This window comes from Nicotiana tabacum, chromosome 11, assembly GCF_000715075.1.
Source record: "Nicotiana tabacum cultivar K326 chromosome 11, ASM71507v2, whole genome shotgun sequence".
In the NCBI taxonomy this organism is placed as follows: Eukaryota; Viridiplantae; Streptophyta; class Magnoliopsida; order Solanales; family Solanaceae; genus Nicotiana; species Nicotiana tabacum.
Window position 1 is genome coordinate 129045882 of NC_134090.1, and position 18904 is coordinate 129064785.

Consider the following 18904-nt stretch of genomic DNA (forward strand, 5'->3'; position numbering starts at 1 on the left):
CGAAGCTACGTGGAGGTATGATCCTGCGGGTTAGATTCATGTGTTCTGTTTCTATGATGTGTGACGGGTTCTCAACATTGTGTATAGTGGTGCCGGTGAGCTTGCGGTACAACTCTTTCATTTGAGTCATTTTCATGATTTGAGTATGTTTGGATTCTTGCTTATTGGTGTGCGGATTGGACAAGTTGCGGTTTCAGCCTGTATTGATGTGTCATGTCACCAGAGTAATTGTGTTGGATTAGATGATATCGTTGAGGTCTTTAATGAATACAAATAGATTCGATTTCAGCATGTTGGAAGGATAATATCGAGGTTTAGCTCAGAAATTTGCTATGGCCTTTGCCAAAGGAGAAATGGCTTTATGAATGGTTGATCTGAGAAATGGTTATGGCTTACTGCATGTTTTATTTATCATTGGCAGTATATGAAAGTGTTGGAATGAGACTTTAGTTGATAAGAGATTTTCTACTGGTATTCGGTTGTTGTGTGCAGCTGCTGTGATTAGAAGTTATCGCTACAAGTGTTTTAGGTATGTGGTATATCATGTAATTGCACCTGAGGTTGCAGGTATGGGTTATTATAACTAGTTCGGGTTTATTCAGAGTGTAGATATGAGATTATGATCTTGTGGATGATTTCAGAAGTGGAGATATGGTTCTAAGGTTAATGGGCTAGGATGGATTGTGAAATTTCAGTCACATTGTATTATCGGACCTATATGAGATAGGGTGACGTGGTATTACCCCCGGGTATATGCATGGTAAGGTTATTCAGTGATTGGTTGGCTTTTGGAACAACTCTGGGCACATTCGAGGACGAACATATGTTTAAGTGGGGGAGGATGTAATGACCCGATTGATCATTTTGAGGTTTTGCACTTTGCTCTCCAGTTCACGGGCATGACTTGCCCCGTGTGATGTATTATGACTTATGTAAATCGTTGGTTTTGATTTTCAGGGTGATCGGAATGAATTTGGAAGAGCAGTTCTCAGTTTGAAGTTTGAAATTTGAAAGGTTTGACAAAGATTTGACTTTTTTGTATATGATCTCGGATTGGAATTTTTATGATTTGGTTAGCTCCGTTAGGTAATTTGGACTTAGGAGCATGATCGGAATGCATTTTGGAAGTCCGTGGAAGGTTTAGGCTTGAATTGGCGAAATTGAGATTTTGGCATTTTCCGGTTGATAGGTGAGATTTTGATATAGGGGTCGGAATGGAATTTCGGAAGTTGGAGTAGCTCCGTTGTGTCATTTGTGATGTGTGTGCAAAATTTCAGGTCATTCGGACGTGGTTTGGTTGGGTTTTTGATCAAAAGCGTAATTCGGAAGATTTTGAAAATTTTAGGGTTGAATTCGATGCAAATTTGGTGTTTTAGTGTTGTTTTGAGTGTTCCGAATGTTGGAACAAGTTTGAATGAGGTTATGAGATATGTTGGCATGTTTGGTAGAGATCTTGGGGACCTCGGGTGAGTTTCGGGTGGCCAATCGGACTATTTCATGATGATTTGAAATTGCAGAAATTGCTGATCAGTGTTGCAGAGAAAATGGCCTTCGTGTTCGCGATTAGGTCCTTGCGTTCGCGAAGGGTTAGATGGAGAAGGCTGAGATTTTGGCCTTTGCGTTCGCGAGGAAGGCTCCGCGTTCGCGAAGGGCTGGGCGATTGGTCATTGCGTTCGTGTGAATTGGACCGTGTTCACATAGAGGAATTTGGCAGCTGAGCTTCAGGGTATTTTTATTCATCGCGTTCACGAGTGAGGTAATGCTATTGCGAATGGTTGGTCTGAGGAAGCATCGCATTCGCGCTGGGCTTGTCGCGATCGTGAAGAGTAATTATTGGTCAAAGTTATTTTTGTGCTTTGCGAACGCGAGATGTCGACCGTGTTCGCGAAGAAGGTTTTGATGCCTGGGCAGAATATTTAAATAGCCATTGTACGTGATTTTGGTGCTAACTTTCACCATTTTTGGGCAATTTTGGAGCTTTTTGAGAGGATTTGAAGAGGGATTCAAGAGATAACACCCGGAGGTAAGATTTTTGAACCCAATACTCGATTCTTGTGTGAATTTTACCTAATTAATCATGGAATTTAAGCCTAGTATTGAAGAACTAAGGCTTGTAATTGGAGACCCAGGATTTGGGAGTTAAGGGGCCATTTGAGGTCCGATTGTGATGTTATTGATATGTATAGACTCGTGAGAGGATGAGGATTTTATTGATGTAATATTTGTCGGATTCCGAGTCGTGAGCCCGGGGGCCGGATTTGAACAATTTCGGGATTTTTGATGTAAATTGGATATTTTTGAGTGGGCTTAGTTCCCTTAGCATATTTTAATGGTTATGTACTGATTATGGCTAGATTTGGAGCATCCGGAGTTCGATTCGTGATGGCAAAGGCATCGCGGGCTACAGTTTGGACCGGATCGAGGTAAATAATGATTGTAAATGCTGTCTTGAGGGTTTGAAACCCCAGATTTCACATCGTTGTGCTACTTTGAGGTGACGCACACGCTAGATGACAAGCGTGGAGTCGTGCACCATTGGGGATTGTGACTTGGTCCGTCCCGTTCGACTGTTAAGTCGCGTATTTGATTTGAAGTCTTATGATATTCCATATTTTAGAGATTGATATTATATTTTGGGCGGTATTCCATGTTTGGGGCCTTGTGCCGACCTGTTGAGACCCTTAGGGACATTTTTACTATTCTTCCTCACTCTATTTGTTTTGAAAGCATGTCCTCAGTCATTTTTTACTTGTTTATTGTTTAAATCTGGTTTTATCACTTTACTTCTTAAAAATGTGAAAAAACTGTTTGGGCTGAGTTACCTGTTTTACTGATGGTCTGAGTGATTGTGAGGTTGATGACTGAGACAGACCGAGGGTCTGATTGTGAGGTTGATGACTAGGATAGACCGAGGGTCTGATTGTGAGGTTAATGACTGAGAGAGGCCGAGGGCCTGGTTGTGAGGATTATATATTTGTGGATCTGGGTACACGCCGCAGCAATATATATGTATATATGTCTATGGATCAGGCTGCATGCTGCAGCGATATGTTGGATCGGGCTACACGCCGCAGCGAAATAGCGCTTGGACTGTAGGAGCCCCTCCGGAGTCTGCACACCCCCAGTGAGTGCAATCGACTATATTTATGGATCGGGCTACACGCTGCAGCGATATCTGGATCGGGCTGCGCGCCGCAGCGGTTACTATATAGTACCTATTGAGTGTGAGTGCTGAGTGTAAGCACTGATTGGTAAGAGTTGAGTCACGAATGATTGAAAGGCTTGCTCGGGGGGCTATATATATGTACATGTACATGAGTGATGCTTTGCCTGAGGGGCTAGTTTATGAACTTACTATTTTTCACTCCTCTTTAAAGTGAGTTTTTATTGAACATGTTGATTTAATTACTGCTTTCACTCATCTTTAGACCGAGCCTCTATTGAAAATGTTGAACAAATGTTTTAAATAACTTTCATTTAAACTGAAGTTTTTAAGTTATGAAATGGTTGTGAATTTCTGTTATGCCGAAGGGCAGTGTACGAGCTATGTTTTGCCCGAGGGGCCGATTATGATTTTTATCACTTTCACTATATATATATATATATATATATATATATATATGTTTTGTTAAACCTCTATGGGGAAGGTTAGAAAGATATTTTTCAAAGGATATTTCTGAGGAAGAAAGTTTAGCAAAGTGATTTGATTTGTATCTTGTCTTTGGAAACATGCGGTATCCTCTGTGGTGCCATGATGTGGTATATGTGATTTCTTACTGCTCAGACTTTATTTACTTTTATTACTTACTCGGTTGGAGTACTTACATTACTCCCTGCACCTTGTGTGCAGATTCAGGTATTTCTGAGCTTGGTGGCAGTTTCATCGGAGTTAGCAATGTAGCTTCCTGACGATTGCGGCTCTGTTTTCTCCCTCTTTATTCTTCCTTATGTATAAATTGTGACTTTTTCCTGACCATATTGGTCTTGATGTAGTTAGACAGTTGTCGCAGATTCTCATGACTAGTGACACCCCGATGTCGGGCTTGTATGTTATTTCCGTATTGTTCATTCAGACTTATATTATGAAACATCTGTTTAATTAAAGGCTTGAAAATGACTCTTAATGATTAAAAGGTTAAAAAGGGTGTTGTGTCGGATGGACTTGTCTTCGCGAAAGGTGCCATCATGACCAAGTCTGAGTTTTAGGTCATGAAAGTCAGATAGAGGTGGTGAATATTACGGAAAATATAATGAATCAGGACAATGTCTAGGTCCATTTGCAAAGTTCCTCGAGGAACATGGCATATGTGCATAGTATACTATGCCAGGAACACCTCAACAAAATGGTGTTGCAGAAAAGCGTAATCGAACACTTATGGATATGGTTAGGAGCATGATGATTCCTCATTACCCAAATCATTGTGGATGTATGCTCTTAAAATCGTTGTATATTTATTAAACAGGGTTCCTAGTAAGGCAGTTCCAAAGACCCCTTTTGAACTGTAGACAGGAAGGAAACTAGTTTAAGGCACTTGCATGTTTGCGGTTGCCCAGCGGAAGCTAGAGTTTATAATCCACAAGAAAAGAAACTAGATTCTCGAACAATAAGTGGTTACTTTATTGGTTACCCAGAGAAATCTAAAGGGTATGTGTTTTACTATCCAAACCATAGTTCGAGAATTGTTGAAACCGGTAATGCAAGATTCATTGAGAACGGTGAAGTTAGTGGGAATGTTGAAAATAAAAGTGTGGAAATTAAAGGGGTGAGGGTCAATATTCTATTACCTAGAAATGTGCTTACTTCCACACAAATACCAAATATTGTTCCAGTTGTTGAAGAACACTTTGACAACACCGAGCAACATTTGGATGAAACACTTCATGAAGAAACTAACTCACAAATATCTGACACAAATGAACTACAAGAAATGCCATTAAGAAAATCTCAAAGAGTTAGAAAATCGGCTATTTCGGATGATTACGTGGTTTAGTTGCAATAGTCAGATTTTGACATTGGTCTTAATAAGGATCCGGTTTCATTTTCACAAGCCATAGAAAGTAATGAGTCTGACAAATGGATTGATGCCATAAAGGAAGAGTTAAAATTCATGGAATACAATAAAGTCTAGGATCTTGTTGAATTGCCAAAAAGTTCTAAAAGAATCCGGTATAGATGGGTCTTTAAGACCAAACGCGATTCAAATGACAATATTGAGAGATACAAAGCCAAACTTAATGCCAGGGGTTATACTCAGAAAGGAGGCATTGATTATAAAGAGACCTTTTCACCGATCTCAAAGAAAGACTCGTTAAGAATTATTATGGGTTTGGTGGCTCATTATAATTTAGACCAAATGGATGTGAAAACTGCCTTTTTAATGGAGATCTCAAGGAGGAAGTTTATATGGACCAACCAGAGTGTTTCAAAACTAAAGGAAAAAGTCAAATGGTGTGTAAACTGAAGAAGTCAATATACGGACTTAAATAAGCCTCACGACAATGGTATATAAAGTTTAATGATACCATAACATCTTTTGGATTTGTGAAAAATACCGTTGATCGGTGTATATATCAAAAGATTAGTGGGAGCAAGTTTATATTTTTAGTCCAATAAGTTGATGATATTGTAATTGTTGCTAATGATTTAGGCATATTACGTAAGACTAAAGATTTTCTCTCTAAGAATTTTGAAATGAAAGATATGGGTGAAGCATCCTATGTGATAGGAATAAAAATATTCCGTGATAGATCACAAGGATTATTGGGATTGTCTCAGAAAGGCTATATCGAAATAATTCTAGAGAAATTTAATATGAACAATTGTTCAGCATGAACTGTTCCAATTCAAAAAGGGCACAAATTTAGTCTCATGCAATTCCTTAAGAATGATGTAAAACGAAAGGAAATGAGATCAATTCCTTACTCTTCTATTGTTGGTAGTCTGATGTATGCTCAGACTTGCAAAAGATCGAATATTAGTTTTGCGGTCGGAATATTAGGAAAATATCAGAGTAACCCAGGAATTGATCACTGGAAAGCTGCAAAGAAAGTTTTGAGGTACCTGAAAGGAACAAAGGATTACATGCTCATGTGTAGGAGATCCAAGCATTTGGAAGTTGTTGGATACTCGGATTCAGATTTTGCTGGATGTATTGACACTAGAAAATCTACGTTCAGTTATTTGTTCCAATTAGCTGAAGGAGCAACATCGTGGAAGAGTGCCAAACAGTCTGTCATTGCTACATCCATGATGGAAGAAGAATTTGTGGCATGTTTTGAAGCCACAATTCATGCATATTGTCAGCAAAACTTTATTTCAGGACTTGGGGTTGTCGACACCATTACCAAGCCGCTAAAAATTTACTGTGATAATTCTACAGCAGTATTCTTCTCCAAGAATGATAAGTACTCCAAGGGTGCCAAACATATGGAATTAAAGTACTTTACCGCCAAGGAAGAAGTTCAGAAACAAAGAGTGTCACTTGAGCATATTAGAACAGATCTCATGATTGCAGATCCGTTAATGAAAGGTTTACAACCAAAGATATTTAAAGAACATGTACATAGAATGGGTCTTGACTGCATTTGTGATTGATGTATTTATTATGTTTTGACACTCTGAGCTTATTTATATGTTTCTGATATACATTAGTATTTCCTGTTTCTCATAATGGTGTACACATTATTGTTTTGAGATATTATAGGATAAGTCTCCATGAGACATTATTGTGGACCATAATATTTTATAGCTTATGAACCTGATACGATAAATTACTAATGTTGTAGTATATGGAAGGGAGTATGTAGAAAAATTATATATAATTGCCATAACTCACATTTACTAGTTTATCGTATTGTGGTATTTATGATGGACATTTGTGACGACCCAACCCGTCGTCTCATGAGAACCGCTTCGTTTTTCCCATTTTATGCTTCTTCATGTTTCGTTATCGGTATTCGGTGTGTTAGAGTTAAATCAGATTGGTTTGATAGGAAATGAGACACTTAGTCTCTTTAAGGAAGGCTTATTTTGGAAAAGTCAACCGGATGTTGACTATTGAGTTAGAGGGCTCGGATGTGATTTCTGGTGATTCGGTTAGCTTCGGGGGATGATTTGTGACTTAGGAGTGTGACCGGAAGTAATTTTGGAGGTCCGATGTAGAATTAGGCTTGAATTGGCGAAGTTAGTATTTTGGCGACTTCCGGTTGATAGGTGAGATTTTGATCCGAGGGTCGGAATGGAATTCCGAGAGTTGCTGTAGCTCTGTTAGGTGATTTGAGATATGTGTGCAAAATTTCAGGTCATTCGGACGTGATTTGGTTGGGTTTTTGATCGAATGCGTGTTTTGGAAGTTTTAGAAGAACTTAGGCTCGAATTTGAGGTAATTTGATGGTTTTTGGTGTTGTTGAAGTGTTTTGATGATTGGAACGAGGTTGAAAAATGTTTTAGGATGCGTTGGTGCTTTTGGTTGAGGTCCCGGGGGCCTCGGGTGTGTTTCGGGTGAGTTTTGAGCGAGTACGGACATCCCGGAACTTAGAAAATGGATGGGGCAGTCATTGGTGCGCGGGGCGCGGTCCTTTTTGCGCTGGGCGCGGTGGCCTAGCACGGGGGCACGGTCAAGTGCGCGGTCCGCGTGAAATGAAGACCTGCAGGTCGTCGGTCCAACTTCGGAAGCTCATATCTTTTGATCTACAAGGAATTTTGAGGTGATTCAAAAACGTATTGTAGCCCTTTGTGTCTAGTTTCCAGAAAGGTAAAGATATCGAAATTTGGATATCTGTAGCGAAAGTTATGGCCAAATGCCTAAAGCCTGTCCCTGCAGAGCAAGACCTGCGCGGCCTCGGTCATTTTTGCGCGGACCCCGCTGATTTTGCGCGGACTGTGGTCATTTTTGTGCGGTCAGCGGTGTCGGAATCCGAGGGGTACTCTATAAATACGAGGTTTTGGGTTTATTTGATATTTTGAGAGAGCTCGGATTTTGGTGATTTTTCGAAGGTTTTCAAGAAATTGGTCGGGGTAAGTGATTCTAACTCAGATTTGGTTAGAGTACATGAATCTATCACTGAATTCATCATTTAATTCGTGATTTGAAATGGAATTTGGGAAGAAAATTGTGGAACCTTTCAAAAATTTAAAATGATGATTTGAAGGACCAAATGGTATCAGAATTGGATAATTTTGGTATGGTTAGGCTCATGAGGGTATGAGGATTCTGAAAATGTAAATTGTACTCGATTCCGAGACGTGGGCCCGGGGCTCGGGTTTTGCTAATTTAGAGAGTTTTGATATTTTTCGAATGTTTTCGCTTGGACTTTGTTCCCTTAGCATATTGTGTCGTATTCGTTCTGATTTTGGATAGATTCGATGCGCGTGGAGGCCAATTCAAGGGGCAAAGGCATCGTGAGCTAGAGAATTAGCCAGTTCGAGGTGAGTAATGATTTTAAATGATGTCCTGAGGGTTTGAAACCCCGGATTTGCACAACATAGTGCTATACTAAGTTGAGATACACGCTGTGTGACGAGCGTGAGGTTCAATGCTATGGGGATTGGGACTTGGTCCATCCCGAATGATATTTTACTACCTTTTTGATTGAGACATATACTTTTTTGTTGTGAATTGGGATTGTTGCCATGCTTGGGGTATTGTGCCGACCTGTAGATACCTTAGGGGATTTTTGACTGGTTTTCCTCACTTACTTTGTTAAAGAATTTATATCCTCAGTCATGTTTCCAACTGCTTAAGAATGATATGAATTAGATTTTTGAAATGTTAAACATAAATAGAAAGAGATATGAGGGCTGAGATCCCGACCGTACATTATGCCCGAGAGGCTGTGATTTTAAATGACTGAGAGGGGTCGAGGACCCACTAGTGAGGATATTTTATATGATATGGATCGGGCTGCGCGCCGCAGCAGATATATATATTATACATATTATGGATCGGGCTGCACGCCGTAGCAATTATTTATATGGATCGGGCTGCACGCCACAGCAATTATATAGCGCTTGGGCTGAAGGAGCCCCTCTGGAGTCTGCACACCCCCAGTGAGCGCAGTCGACTATTATTATTATGGATCGGGTTGTACGCCACAGCGATATACGGATCGAGCTGCATGCCGCAGCGGTATATATATTTATTGATTCTGTTATCGTGAGAAGTATATGAATTGACAACTGAGGATAAGAACGAATAAATGACCTGAAATGCTTGAGGAGCTGATTTATACTTATTATATCTGTTTTACCTAGTTTAAAGAATTTCACATGATTTCCTTATCCACAGATGTTTAAATGATTTTACTGTTTTGATAGAGAACTGCTTAGTGCCTTTACGTGATTTCATACTGTCAGCCATTATTTATTGTTATTACTCACTGAGTCGGAGTACTCACATTACTCCCTGCACCATGTGTGCAGATTCACGTATAGAAGAGTTAGCACCTGAGCGCTGATTCCTTCCAGGCTAGGCAGTGATTTGGAGTTACGAGGTAGCTGTTGACGTCTGCAGCCCCTTGTCTCTCTTATCCTCTATCATTTATGTTTTCTTTAGACTGTTGTATCGGATTCCATACTTTGTAGACCTATAGCAGATTCTGTAGTAGCTCATGACTTGTGACACCCCGGTTTGGGCTGTGTCGGGATGGTTCCTGCTGTTATTATCGTTAAATTCCGCAAATTATGAATATTATATTAGATGTTACTACTGTTTATGATGAATAACTGTTTAAATGAGGTGTTCCATTTTGGTTTGGCTAGCCTTGTCTTCACGGGAGGCGCCATCACGACTGGGTTCGGGGATTGGGTCGTGACAAGTTGGTGTCAGAGCCTAGGTTACTTAGGTCTCACGAGTCATGAGCAGGTTTAGTAGAGTCTCGTGGATCGGTACGGAGACATCTGTATTTATCCTCGAGACGCTGCATAACCTTTAGGAAAACTTCACATTCTTGGATTCTTATCGTGCGTTCCTGAGTCAGCTTGAAAAGAAACTCTTGAAATTCCTTCCACGTGTTCGTATGTGCGCATGAACGCTCAGTATCAGATGTGCCTTGATGTCTTGTGAATACCCGATCGAGGGGCGAGATGTAATCCCTGTGAGTTTATGTTGGGCCAGTCTGGAGGACTTGAGGCCGGATTTTTGCCTATGGCTTGAGCACCGAGGTGCTAATTGTGTGAGCAAGTGTTTTGAACTTATATGTTTAGTATTGTCCCTAATAGTGGGAATGACAGCTGGATAGCTATGTGATGAATATGCTAGTACTGCGTGATGTTTCTATATGACTTGGAAGTGTCGAGGAAGATTTGCTGGATGATAGATGGACTACTAAGTGTATGATTTCCATTGTGAGTGGAAGTGTAGTTTCGAGATTATAGGCGTGTGAAGAATCCTTTCAAGTCTCCTAGTTGAGAGTGAAGTAAATTTCATGTGCGGTATGAGTACAGACTCAAGAAGATCAAGTGACTGCGTAATGCTTATAGCGGTGGAAGGTATAAGAAAAGGTTATATTGAGGCGAAGCAGGTGGGTTATCTCCCGCGAAGTGTGCTGAGGCGGTGTGATCCTTATGTGAATGATAGAAGACCTCATGTGCCAGTGAATTGTTAGTGTTGAAGTTTGAAAATTTGGGGCCGCAGAAGAGAGTGAGTTTAACCGTTGCGAGATCGGCTGAAGAGTTAAAGGTACTAGATGATTTGTGTTTTCACAAGCTTACAAATGATTTGAGTTTAATCTCACTACGGTATTAAGGCAGCAGTGGAGTATATGCATTATGAGTATTGTGTGTTCTAATCTATGACTTTGAGCCAAGTTGGGGAGCTTGCTATTGGTCAGCTGATTGTACGGTGGTGTTGCTATGTTGGTTTTGAATTGAGGCATGCTGGCGAGTGGAAATTGAGTCGAAGATGGCACGAGTGAAGGAAAATTTTAATAAAGGTTATATGGTGCTTTGTAGATGTGTGAAAATAATAGGATGTCTTGAGCTGTTGTAAAGAATGCTCAGTGTATAGAGAAGGAAGATGCTCGATTGTATTGGGATAAGGTCGTATCCTACGGTGTCAGAGTGCTAATGAGGCACAAGTGGTTTTGTTAGTTGAGCAGGCTAAATGCAAGTTGAATAGAGTGAATGACTCTCGAAAATGGTCCTAATATGTTCAATATTCTACATGTAACAATGGGGTATCTTAAAGTAGCATATGTGATTAGGAACCGAGTCTCCATTGGAAGAGGTCAAGACTTGTGGTATTTTTATGTTAATTATGGGATTCTATGTATTAGTATCTAGAAAGTAAAGGTAACGGATTTAGATTCGCAGGAAGTTCTTCGGAATGAAGTATATTGGAATGTGGTGTATCTGGGAATAATTGAGAGAGGATTCAGTGGCTTATGGGTCTTAGACGGTATGGTCTTGTGCTTGGGTCTTGTGTGGTAAGCCTGGGTTGAGGAATTGTGGTGCTACAGCAAGGAGAAATATCAAGTTGAATATGAATCAGAAGGAAATTTAGATAGATGGAGAAGCTTGATAGTAGACCGGATCGGCATGGTAAAGGTATGATTAATTCTATGTATGTGTTTGAGGTAATGAGTTCGTACAAGTAATTTGCAGCAATGCTCTTAGGTTTTGTTGTCTTGCTTAGCTTGGTCGAGTTAGAAGGATTCCGTCCTGGCAGTTTAATTTATGCAAACGAAATTGAGAGAGTTCTTGTTGATTTCTACCGTGGTTGAAGAGGTACATTTTCTACGAATATGAGAGACATGGGATGTGTAATGATTTTTCTTCTATATGGGATCGATGGAAGTTCTTGACTAGTGGAGTGCATAGATGTCTGTGGCCCGGAAGGGAGGTAAGGTTTTCATGTATCCTCAGATGGTATGTTATATGCGGTATGTTGTGGAAGACCGAGACTTGCGTGTGTTAGGTTATAGTTGAGTTCAGAAAGGAAGCTCATAAAACACTTAGGCAGTGGGTAGCCTCAGATAATCAAGGAAAATAGCACTGCTATTTGAAAGTGATTTGACGAGAGTATATGTTTCAGAAAAAGGGCAATGTGATTAAATGGATGGCACTTCGGTGGTATTGCGGCACTTTCTTGTTAGATCGACTGGTGATATTCAGGTTGGCTTGGTAGTACAGGGAAATTTTAGAGTCTATCGTGGAATTATTAGGTATTAAGGTGTGGTATGCTTTCGGACGGCGAAATTGGGATATGATGTGGTGATTCATGTGCCGCGTGGATTTGAAGACGGAAGTTATCATATTCAGGCTATGTCGTGATTGTGGATCGTGTGTAACGGCTATCGGGATTTTGGGGCCCGAGTGGACCCTTCCTTGTCTGGTATATCAGATTTTGGATATGATATCGGGGTTTAGACTAGATTTCTCAGTGTTGGGTTATTATGGATTATTGCGCTATGGGCTATGCTGGAAATGCCACAAGGTGAGTGGCGAGGTGCGTCAGAGTATGCTTTAGTAGAGTGGTTTATGTTTCGAAGAACCAGCAGACGGTTGGGAAGGGTTGCTTTTCTTATTTGGGCCTCGTGATGGATGTCAGTACAGAGGTTGCCATCATTGATTCAGTTATGATGTTGAGGGACTTTTCGAATGTGTTTCTTGTGGCCGGGCATATCGCCGGACGAAGTTGTGGATTTCGGTATTGATTTGGTGCCGGGCACCGTATTGTATGACTCCGGTAGGAGTTATGGTAGTGGAAGAAGAAGCTTCAGGCTTCCTCGGTAAGGAGTTCGTTGGCAGGCTAATGTGGATGCGTGTTCTAGTTTGAGTCTTATCGGTTGGCTCTGAATTGTATCGTTGAGGGTTAGGTTGACTCGACCGTTATTGAGCTTATTAGTGGTCGGGAGGTCCGTGAGTTGCCTTTTGTGTTGCGAGACGTTATGATTTGTTGGTTATGGGTACATATGGTTTGATTCTGTTGGGGTTCATAGTTGAAGTCGAGCGGAAGAATAATTGGGTGTTGCTCAGTGGATGGCATACCGGTTACGTCCTATCGGGTTGCATAGTATATGCTACTTGTTTCACCGTGGGTGTAATGATCTACTTTGGTTTCAAACATCAAATTGTATGTGGCTGTCGATTTTGAGCATAGTGACTGGAGGTGTTTCATGTATAACAGTGATTGAATAGGATCGCGCGTTGTAGCGAGGCCACGTGGAGATATGACCTTTTGGGGTGGATTCAATGTTCTATTTATATGATGTGAGACGGGGTCTGAGCCTTGTGTTGTGATGGTATTGATGAGCTTGAGGTACAACTCTTTCGTTTGAGTCATTTTTTTTATGATTTAAGTATGTTCAGGCTGTTTCTTATTGGTGCGTGTATTATGCAAGTTGTGGCTTAGTCCTGTATTGAGGTGTCATATCACCAGAGTGGTGTGTTGGATTCGAGGTGATCGTTGGGGTCATTAATGAATACGAACAGATTTGATTTCAGCTTGTTAGAAGGATAATATCGAGGTTCGGCTCAGAAACCTATTGTGGTATTAGTCAAAAGGGAAGTGGCTTCATGAGTGGTTAATCTGAGAAATGGTTATGGTTTGTTGCGTGTTTCATGTATCGTTGGCAGTATATGAAAGTGTTGGAATAAGACCTTAGTTGATAAGAGGTTTCCTATCGGTATTCGGGCACTGTGGGCAACTGCTGTGAATAGAAGTTATTGTTTCGAGTGTTTGGGTTATGTAGTATATCATATGATTGAGGGTTATTACAGCTGGTTCGGGCCTATTCTGAGTATAGATGTGAGGATCGGATCTTGTGTATGATTTTGGAAAGTGCAATGTGGTTCTATTGTTTATGGACTAGATGGATTGTGAAATGTCAGCTATGTTGTGTTATCGGACCTATGCGAGATAGGGTGACGTGGGATCACCCCCGGGTATATTCTTGGTAAGGTCATTCAGCTATTGGTTGACTTCTAGGATAACTCTGGGTACACTCGAGGACGAGCGTTTGTTTAAGTTAGGGAGGATGTGATGACCCAACCCGTCGTCTCATGAGAACCGCTTCGTTTTTTCCCATTTTATGCTTCTTCATGTTTAGTTATCGGTATTCGGTGTGCTAGATTTAAATCGGATTGGTTTGATAGGAAATGAGACACTTAGTCTCTTTAAGGAAGGCTTATTTTGGAAAAGTCAACCGGATGTTGACTATTGAGTTAGAGGGCTCGGATGTGATTTACGGTGATTCGGTTAGCTTCGGGGGATGATTTGTGACTTAAGAGTGTGACCGGAAGTAATTTTGGAGGTCCGGTGTAGAATTAGGCTTGAATTGGCGAAGTTAGTATTTTGGCGACTTCCGGTTGATAGGTGAGATTTTGATCCGAGGGTCGGAATGGAATTCCGAGAGTTGCTGTAGCTCCGTTAAGTGATTTGGGATATGTGTGCAAAATTTCAGGTCATTCGGACGTGATTTGGTTGGGTTTTTGATCGAATGCGTGTCTTGGAAGTTTTAGAAGAACTTAGGCTCGAATTTGAGGTAATTTGATGGTTTTTGGTGTTGTTGAAGTGTTTTGATGATTGGAACGAGGTTGAAAAATGTTTTAGGATGCGTTGGTGCTTTTGGTTGAGGTCCCGGGGGCCTCAGGTGTGTTTCGGGTGAGTTTTGAGCGAGTACGGACATACCGGAACTTAGAAAATAGATGGGGCAGTCATTGGTGCGCGGGGCGCGGCCCTTTTTGCGCTGGGCGCGGTGGCCTAGCACGGGGGCGCGGTCAAGTGTGCGGTCCACGCGAAATGAAGACCTGCAGGTCGTCGGTCCAACTTCGGAAGCTCATATCTTTTGATCTACAAGGAATTTTGAGGTGATTCAAAATCAAAAGTTGTAGGCCTTCGTGTTTAGTGTCCAGAAAGGTAATGATATCGCAATTTGGACATATGTAGCGAAAGTTATGGCCAAAATACTAAAGCCTATCCCTGCAGAGCAAGACCTGCGCGACGGCGGTCGTTTTGCACAAACCTGCTGATTTTGCGCGGAGCGCGGTCATTTTTGTGCGGTCAGCGGTGTCAGAATCCGAGGGGTACTCTATAAATACGATGTTTTGGATTTTATTTGATATTTTGACCTAGAGAGCTCGGATTTTTGCGATTTTTCGAAGGTTTTTCAAGAAATTGGTCGGGGTAAGTGATTCTAACTCAGATTTGGTTAGAGTACATGAATCTATTACTGAATTCATCATTTAATTCGTGATTTGAGATGGAATTTGTGAAGAAAATTGTGGAACCTTTCAAAAATGTAAAAATGATGATTTGAAGGACCAAATGGTATCGGAATTGGATAATTTTGGTATGGTTAGACTCGTGAGGCTATGAGGATTCTGAAAATGTAAATTGTACCCGATTCCGAGACGTGGGCCCGGGGCTCGGGTTTTGCTAATTTCAGATTTTTGATATTTTTATAAAGTTTTCGTTTGGGCCTTGTTCCCTTAGCATATTGTGACATATTCGTTCTGATTTTGGATAGATTCGACGCACGTGGAGGCCAATTCAAGGGGCAAAGGTCAGAGAATTAGCCAGTTCGAGGTGAGTAATGATTTTAAATGATGTCCTGAGGGTTTGAAACCCCGGATTTGCACAACGTAGTGCTATATTGAGTTGAGATACACGCTGTGTGACGAGCGTGAGGTTCAATGCAATGGGGATTGAGACTTGGTCCTTCCCGAATGATATTTTACTACCTTTTTGATTGAGACATATACTTTATTGTTCTGAATTGGGCTTGTTGCCATGCTTGGGGCCTTGTGCCGACCTGTAGATACCTTAGGGGATTTTTGACTGGTTTTCCTCACTTACTTTGTTAAAGAATTTATATCCTCAGTCATGTTTCCAACTGCTTAAGAATGATATGAACCAGATTTTTGAAATGTTAAACATAAATAGAAAGAGATATGAGGGCTGAGATCCCGACCGTACATTATGCCCGAGAGGCTGTGATTTTAAATGACTGAGAGGGGTCGAGGACCCACTAGTGAGGATATTTTATATGATATGGATCGAGCTGCGCGCCACATCAAATATATATATTATACATATTATGGATCGGGCTGCACGCCGCAGCAATTACTTATATGGATCGGGCTGCACGCCGCAGCAATTATATAGCGCTTGGGCTGAAGGAGCCCCTCCGGAGTCTGCACACCCCCAGTGAGCGCATTCGACTATTATTATTATGGATCGGGCTGTACGCCACAGTGATATGCGGATCGGGCTGCACGCCGCAGCGGTATATATATGTATATATTTTGATTCGGTTATCGTGAGAAGTATATGAATTGACAACTGAGGATAAGAACGAATAAATGAACTGAAATGCTTGAGGAGCTGATTTATACTGATTATATCTGTTTTACCTAGTTTAAAGAATTTCACATGAATTCCTTATCCACAGATGTTTAAATGATTTTACTGTTTTGATATAGAACTGCTTAGTGCCTTTACGTGATTTCATACTGTCAACCATTATTTATTGTTATTACTCACTGAGTCGGACTACTCACATTACTCCCTGCACCATGTGTGCAGATTCACGTATAGAAGAGTTAGCACCTGAGCGCTGATTCCTTCCAGGCTAGGCAGTGATTTGGAGTTACGAGGTAGCTGTTGACGTCCGCAGCCCCTTGTCTCTCTTATCCTCTATCATTTATGTTTTCTTTAGACTGTTGTATCGGATTCCATACTTTGTAGACCTATAGCAGATTCTGTAGTGGCTCATGACTTGTGACACCCCGGTTTGGGCTGTGTCGGGATGGTTCCTGCTGTTATTATCGTTAAATTCCGCAATTTATGAATATTATATTAGATGTTACTACTGTTTATGTTGAATAACTATTTAAATAAGGTGTTCTGTTTTGGTCTGGCTGGCCTTGTCTTCACGGTAGGTGCCATCACGACTGGGTTCGGGGATTGGGTTGTGACAACATTATAGAAGAGATTTGTTTATGCGCAACTAAAGTTCCTATATTAAATATTAATATTATGTAATTATTGGCTAAGTGGGAGAATGTAAGATTTTCTTACGTTAATTTATTGGTGGCCTAATAAGTTTAAGGCCCATAGTTAATATTTAATTAATGAGCAAATCTCATCCGTCCGATCGGTTACTTGATGGACGTATAAAAGTAAATAAGAACCTCTATAAATTGGTCCTTTCCCCACCCATTAGGGTTACCGTATTCTTTCTTTCTTCCATCACTAAAGGCGACGGTAATGAAAGCTAGGGCTAGGGGCGAGAAACCAATTTATTATGGCTCACGATTCAAGTATGTTTTCTGTAACAATTTTGTATAAGATTAGTGGTAACGATTTCGTGGATCACGAGGTACCGGAACTCAAACCGGAGCCGGGAGCGTGATCCCGAAGACTCTGAGGATAAGTGTTTTGCTCGGGCCCTGATGCGAGAGGCTCCTGGCTTTGAATCCGATTCCCTGCAGTCATGTCCTTGCTTGGTTTGCCTCACTGGAAAATTGGGGTGCTCACTACCCCCGCTTTTACCTGTATACATCAATAATTAAATATTTATTTTACTAAACTATCCTTATTAATGGTACTCTAAAAATATCAATTTTACTCATAGTATTTCAATCATTTTAAAAAATAATTACTTAATAATAAAGTTTAAATTGAAAATAGTAATTAATTCTCTCTTGATTTGCTAAAAGGGACAAATAAAAAATTTGTTTTAGTAAACTAGACATATAAAAGGAACGAAGGGAGTGCAATAATTTAGTTTCTCAAACGTTCCTTGTCGACCAACATAGCAACTTTTCGTCAACCTAAAAACTGTCAAAAAATAATATGCAAAAGATCTTAAAAACCCCCCGAAACATGGCACGCATTATTTGTTACATCCTTGAACTATCTATGGTCTTAATTACCCCCTTATTCGATAGTTGTATCCCCCTTGGACGATCTCATCCCAAGAAAGTGGCATGCATTCGCCTACCACATGCATTTTTTCTGTATATGTGGCTTATTTTACAAAAATAAAATATATTTTTACCCTTTTAAGTATATTAATTTTTTAGATAAATTTTTTTGAATAAAATTCATAGTAAAACTTGGATAGAACTACATTATTTAGGCTAATATTTTTTATTTGGCTAAAAATAATAAAGTTTTAGTTATTTTTTTTTGTATTTGACCTGAAAATAAAGATTTATACAACTGAAATAAATACTCAAGACATCTAAAAAGTTATAAAAAATACGTAGTTTGAAATTTATTATTTTGGCTATAATTTTTTATGTAGCTCTAACTTATGATGCTCTAAACATATCTTTGTTTTTTTTTTATTTACAAATTTTACCTGAAAAAGTAAAGATACATAGTTAAAATAAATAGTCATTGCATCATAAACTTGTTAAATGGGTCGACCCGACCTGGACCCGAACCCATTGACTCTTGGCCGGTGGGTCCTTATTCGGGCCAGTCCGGTTCAATTTTTTTATAGGGGCCGGTCCGGATTTGACCTATTAACCAAAAGATATTGACCTGACCCGGACCTGTAACCCTCAATCCCTTAACCCTGTCCTTAATGGGTCGAATTCAATTTAATTAAAAAAAAGTTAAAAACTAATAAATGATAAAAAAATCAAAATTTATACATATATATGAACTTGAAATTACTACATATCCTTGAAGCCAGTTAGAATGAAAATGAAAGAAAAATAATTATACTTTATTAATATTAAAACTTGAGAAACATATGAAATTCAACTATTTCTATAACTAATAGTCTAAAACATATAGAATTTGACTATTTCAACAAGACGCCTCATAGTGTCTGGTGCTATATATTTGTGAGCTGATCTGGGCCGGTTGACCCGTGGGTCAGCTACCGGTTCGGGTCCGGCCCGACTCAGTGGGTCAAAATATTATAGGTCGGCCCATGTGTAACGACC

At 40.2% G+C, this 18904-nt stretch overlaps 1 protein-coding gene across 1 annotated transcript; it reads left to right on the forward strand.

The window, feature by feature from the left end:
- Positions 1-5905: 5905 nt before the first annotated feature.
- Positions 5906-6595, forward strand: LOC142166008 (secreted RxLR effector protein 161-like). The gene has a single exon (XM_075224408.1). It carries the CDS (start codon positions 5906-5908, stop codon positions 6593-6595), a length of 690 nt encoding a protein of 229 aa, XP_075080509.1.
- The last annotated feature ends 12309 nt before the right edge of the window (positions 6596-18904 follow it).